This window comes from Dipteris shenzhenensis, chromosome 11, assembly GCF_047967505.1.
Source record: "Dipteris shenzhenensis isolate YYH24624 ecotype China chromosome 11, Dip_SZ_1.0, whole genome shotgun sequence".
NCBI classification, from domain to species: domain Eukaryota; kingdom Viridiplantae; phylum Streptophyta; class Polypodiopsida; order Gleicheniales; family Dipteridaceae; genus Dipteris; species Dipteris shenzhenensis.
In genome coordinates, this window is record NC_141606.1 from 29,539,208 (window position 1) to 29,544,761 (window position 5,554).

General features: G+C 43.8%; 1 protein-coding gene across 1 annotated transcript in view; it reads left to right on the forward strand.

Moving 5' to 3' along the window:
• Nucleotides 1-5,226: 5,226 nt before the first annotated feature.
• The window catches only part of PRD1 (putative recombination initiation defect 1), a 24,085-nt gene continuing 23,757 nt past the window's right edge, over nt 5,227-5,554 (forward strand). The window contains exon 1 of the mRNA XM_087381171.1: nt 5,227-5,489. Coding sequence (XP_087237297.1) covers nt 5,227-5,489 — 263 coding nt within the window. The remainder of the gene's footprint in view (nt 5,490-5,554) is intronic.

Genomic DNA, 5,554 nt, shown 5'->3' on the forward strand with positions numbered 1-5,554 from the left:
CCGAGGAGAGATATGGAGGTAAGGGATTGAAAGTTGAGAGTATCTTATTATTAGAGCAGGAGGAGGAGGAGGAGGAGGACGAGGAGGACTGCAGGCCTCTGGAAAGCTATGCTTGAGAGGCCACGAATCCAGTAGTGTGATTGAGAAATCTATTACTCTACGTTGAAAGGTCGACAGTGCGAACAACGCTCTCTCTCTCTCTCTCGCCGCCGTCCCCCTGCGATTTCTGGCGCTTTCTTTCATGCTCCCTTTCACCGCCTTCAATGCCTGCACCCATTTTCCAACCAAAACCACCTCTTTTCCCACTAGTCCTCTCTCTCTCTCTCTCTCTCTCTCTCTCTCTCTCTCTCTCTCACACACACACACACACACACACACGCTTGAATTGGGTCATTAACTTCTCCGTCCATCTCCATTTTGTCACGTAAAAACCAGAGTTTAGATTTTGAGAACGTCCGAGTGTGGATAGGCGATTTGGAATGAGAGCTAGAGCAAGCTTGACAATTGCCACTTGCATCGAAGGAAAAGGGAGGGGATGGGGGGATTTGGCATGTAAGTACACACACTCAAGGCTCCACGCGAAGGAAGGAGTGCCTACCCCCCATTGCCCAGAATGAACGAGCCAAGAGCAAGAGCTCTCCCTCCCCTGCATAGATGTTGGCTGAACCACTACTCCAAGGCACTTTCACCCCTCCGTCTTCTAAAGGTAGAAGCTAGGAAAAGAAGTGGCCAATAAGCAGTGGTTCAAGATAGGACATAAGCATGTGGTTCTCTATGAGCTCCAAATGGAGCTCAACTTCGAGTAGCTTTCCAAAGGTGGCTTGTACCTCTTCTCCACAAGCCGAATCTCAACAATGGAGGAGCTGACTCAAATCATGACATATGAGGGCAACCCTCCCTCGAATAGCTACTCAATGACTTTTATTAGCAAACTGTTCTTCCTAGTGCACTGTGTGTCTAGAGCTGTACCAACTAGTCAAGAAAATCAACAATAATATTAGCTCCCCAATCAACCGTAGTATTTCAAGGACTGCAAGTTCGAGTAAAGAAAACCATTTCAATTTTTTCAAAGATGCATATAACGTCGTGTCATAATGAGGTAAAGTCGCTTCAAGGGAGTAGGGGGTCTACTACCAAAATTTCCATCCTCTCTTTGAATGAACGTGATTTTTGTGAGGAATAAGCAAAGAGGTTGTCTATCAGTTTTAAGAAAGTTTTATCCACATGTAGTCTTATTGCAAGAACTGAAATGTGGTTGAAAAGATAGTCTTTCGTTCTCCTGTGGTCAAATATGTTACGAAGTGTTTGTAAATTGCCCCTATAGATGTATAAATGTGGATTGGCGGTTTTTATCCTCAATATGCTAAAGTCGAAAGAGGCGTTTGGGATGAGGATGGTTGGCTAGTGGCATGTCAGTAATAGTGGAAGGGTTTGAGTTTAAAGTGGCTAGTGTGTCACCCCAAACTGTCCACAAGATAGGGAGAGTGCTAGGGGCGGCTAAATGTGAACATGATTAAAAGCCATTGGCTACTGGGAGGGAACTGGAAATTTATGAAGGAAGCAAAGGATAGCTCCCATCATGTTAAGGTCCCCTCCTAAGTAGAGCTAGATGCCTTGGAGGACTTGTTCATCAATCGGGGTCTTGTTGATTGTTGAGAGATGGCTCCTAAAGGTCTATGTGAGTTTATGTGGTGCAACCTCATGAAGGGTATTGAGTTTAGGGCAGGGAGGTTGGATAGATTTTACGCCTCCGAGGACAAATGGTGGATGAGAGGGATGATGCGAGTAGAATGCCTAGTGATCACAAGCGTGTTTGACTATGCACCAAGTATTTAGGTTTCGTTGTTCCAAGAGCTTGTAAGACGTCCATGGATATTCCTCGACAATAGATTCTTGAATTCAAAAATGTTATGCATGGCCATTAGGAGAGAATGGCAAGATGCAAGCCTGGGATGCACAGATCTCTGTCAGAAATGGGACTTGGCCATTAGGAGGGTGATGCAAAAGGCTAAGGAGTTTGAGGTTTAATGCAAGGCCACCAGGAAAGAAACGGCGATAGTTGTCACAAAGGCCTAAGGTGGTGGTTCTATACAATCCGAATGACTCATATCTTGAATCTCTCCAAGTAGAGGTGGAGGTGTCGATGCAAACACGCAGCCATGGTGAGGAGTGGGAGATTGCTCGTCAAAAGCTTTCTTTCAATCGATGAAGTGGAAGCAACAAAGAGAGGCAATCAATAGAGTTATGGATGCAAAATGGAACATTATGACAAATTCTAGTACATGGCTTTCAAGTAACAGGTGACCACAATAGTGGGCGGACACGCAGAACAAGATGTTGATTGGACGACAAGCATTAAGAAGTAATAGAGGGCCTAGATTGTAGAATCTTAGAGTTTAAGAGATCGTTACTGGATTAGCAACTGTCGAAGGATGACTTAGAAGAAGTACTAAGTGCTATGGCAAATGATAGCTCGCAAAGTTCTATCATGCCTTTTAGGAGGATATAGGCAGGGCCTTGTAGATATATAGCTCAGGGGGGCACTATCAACTGATGTAGATGCTAGGGTTGGTCAAGCTCCTACCAAAGCATTAAAAGTAGGGGACTATTGCCCCACAAACATGCTTAACACTTCCTATAAAGTCATAGCCAAGGCTTTGACACTTTGCATATGAGAGGTTGCATGACGGCAATGGATGGTAAAAGGAAGGGACTTTTTTGAGAACATCTTCAATGTGTCATCAACATTAGATTTGGCACGTGCAACTGTGCAGCGGGTCATCTTGTTTGGTTTCAACCTTGACAAGGATGATGATTGCATTAGGTGGGACTTCCTCCTTACAATTCTTGACAAGTTGGGTTTTGACCAATGATTTAATAGTATGGTGACAAGGTTGTTTGGAAATGCTTCATCGGTTTTGCATGTCAATGGGGGCAATGGGAAATTTCTCTCTTAGAGGATCCACCCGCTAGGGATGCCCATTGGCACCTTTGCCTTTTGCTATTGGTATAGTTCCACTGATCTATATGTTGAAGTAGGCGATTGCTGCATGCTCCAGCAAAGGGGGTGGCTCTCCCTTCGAGCACGATCAGCATTGCACACAGCTATTCATTGACGACATGGTGGCTTTCTTAGTGGAAGATTGTGACAGTGTGGGCAATCTTCTAGCGACCCTGGAGAAGTTGTACAAGGCATCGAGCTCTAAATGCAGTTGGCAGAACACATCCTTCTAAGAATGGACAATGGCCCTCCTGTAGACTTGGTGATGGAGATGTAATTGTAGCTAGTACGTCAAGGAGAGTTGGTTCAGTACCTAAAAGCACCACGTGGATTAGCTTTGTCAATACGCCAACGATTTGAATGGTTCAACGAAAAGCTATGATCAAAGCTAAGGATCTGGCAAGGATTGAGCTTAGGTTGGAATGCTAGGGTGCAAGTCATCCAACATATTCTCGTAGCTTCTACAAGCTCTATTGCATCGATTTGGAATTTTAGTAAATGCCACCGGAATGAAATTGAGCGTCTGTTCCGTGCCTTCTTGTATGTGGAGGAGAATGAGAGAAGAGAGATGCGCTATATTCCTTGGGAGGTCCCAAAGTTGCAAAGGAGGTCTCGAGATATGGGATATGGGTGTGAAGAGCATCCCCTTAATCAACAAGTGGCTATCTAGGCTGTTTGAATGCAAGTCTTTGGGGGTGGATGTGGTGAAGTTGTTCATTTGTACAGCTAAAAGAAAAGGCTTACGTTGCGGCCGGAACTGCCCTAGTATGATAGACTATGCTAAGACTTTCCATTATGCATTGCTGGTTTATATCTAATAGCCGGGTTGGTGTCAGTGTGGAAGACATGCATAGGCATTTTGACATGAAAGGGTGCCCGTATCTCAAAGGGGATGCTAATTTGCTGAAAGGGGTTTGGTGGAGTCACATGTTTTGAAGAGTTGGGGAACTGTTTGCGATATATGATATAAGTAGGGCCCCAAAACCTGTATAGGAAAGGAGTTAGGACCTAGGCTAACATTTGGGACACCAGCCACACAGAGTGGATCCCAATCAACCAACTGCATGCACAGTATGCTTTGAATAATGGGGAGATAGCACTACTACAAACATTATTGGATCAAGTCCCCAATTCATGGCCAACCAACTATATAAACTCCCCACACTAGAGGGTGAACCAATGCAATATGGGCAAGATTTGCCTCCGGAAGATTTCTACAAGGAATGTTTCTTGCTGCCTACTTCAATTGCCCCGTCAATTCTCCAACCTTAATCGAAAGTGGGCTTTGAGGAGGGGATCTGCATGTGGAAGGAAATGTTTTGTTAGATTTGGAAGGCTCTGTGGAAGGTCCTAAATCAATGGCTTCCAATTCGAGGCAAATTAGCCAAATGCCTCCTCGTTAGCCCGCAGTGTGCTCCTACTTGGGAAATCTATGGAGCTTGTGAGTAACTAATGTGGAATTGCATTGCAACAAGAGAAAGTGGAGGCTGCGGTCCGAAAAGGCAGGCCCATGGCAAAGTTTTGTCTAGCATCCTAATGGAGAATTGTGCTTGTGCAGGTGACATCTCATGCTTGCCATCTACCTTGGTGACCAACTAGCCATATATTCAAGCTGCAATAATGCTGGAGGGAATTCCCTAACCGGATGGTGTTCCAGTATAAAGTCTCTTTAGGTTTTAGAGAAGTAGCTATTCTGGCATTGGTAAAAGCTAACCGCCGAGACTCGAGCAGCGGGACTACCCAAAAGGATCCTTTCGTGAGTCACAGTTTGTTGGTGGTTGGGTTTTATCTACTTGTGGGGTAGCTTCTAGTCTCTTGAAAACTAAGCCAAATTTTATAATCGGTCCTTTGTTTTGTGGGGGATGACCAATCAACATTTTCCAAAAAAACAAAACTAGGGTTTAAACATCATGTAATGCCGTTTCTTGAGAATTGAAGGTGAAAATCTAGAAAGTAGTTTTTTCCCTTTGTTAAATCTACAATGAAGAAGTTTTGTATACATTATATATATATATATATATATGAGTGAAATGTGTATATAATGTGATGTATATTCAATTTAAAAGCTAGGGGACTTTCAAAATAAAAACATTAATTGACATTAATCAGGAAGTGAGAGGTTAAGTTGATATATATCCTTATTTCACGTGTAAACTCGTTTCTTGAAATATAAGGATTTCTCAATGTAACTGCTTATTTGAACTGTGGGTAGATATGGGTTTTCCATGGACATCAAAATTCAAACTTTCGCCGCCACAAACGACGACAAGACCTGTACACTGCCCTGTCAAATAGAACTCCGCGCAAAGTTTGAATTTCCTACAGCTAGCTATGTACGCCGCCACAGATCCTTCCCCTACAGCCTCGCCGCTCCGCTCTGCAGCATAAAACAAACTTTCCTACCCTTTTCCTCACCAAAGGAGCACAGAATCGCCAGAAAGCAGCAGAGTATAGAATCAAAGAAAGCTGAAGCATCAGCAAAGAAAAGGTTGAATTTTCGTACACATAGAGCAACACGATGAAGAGAATACGCACAACTCAAGATACGCACAA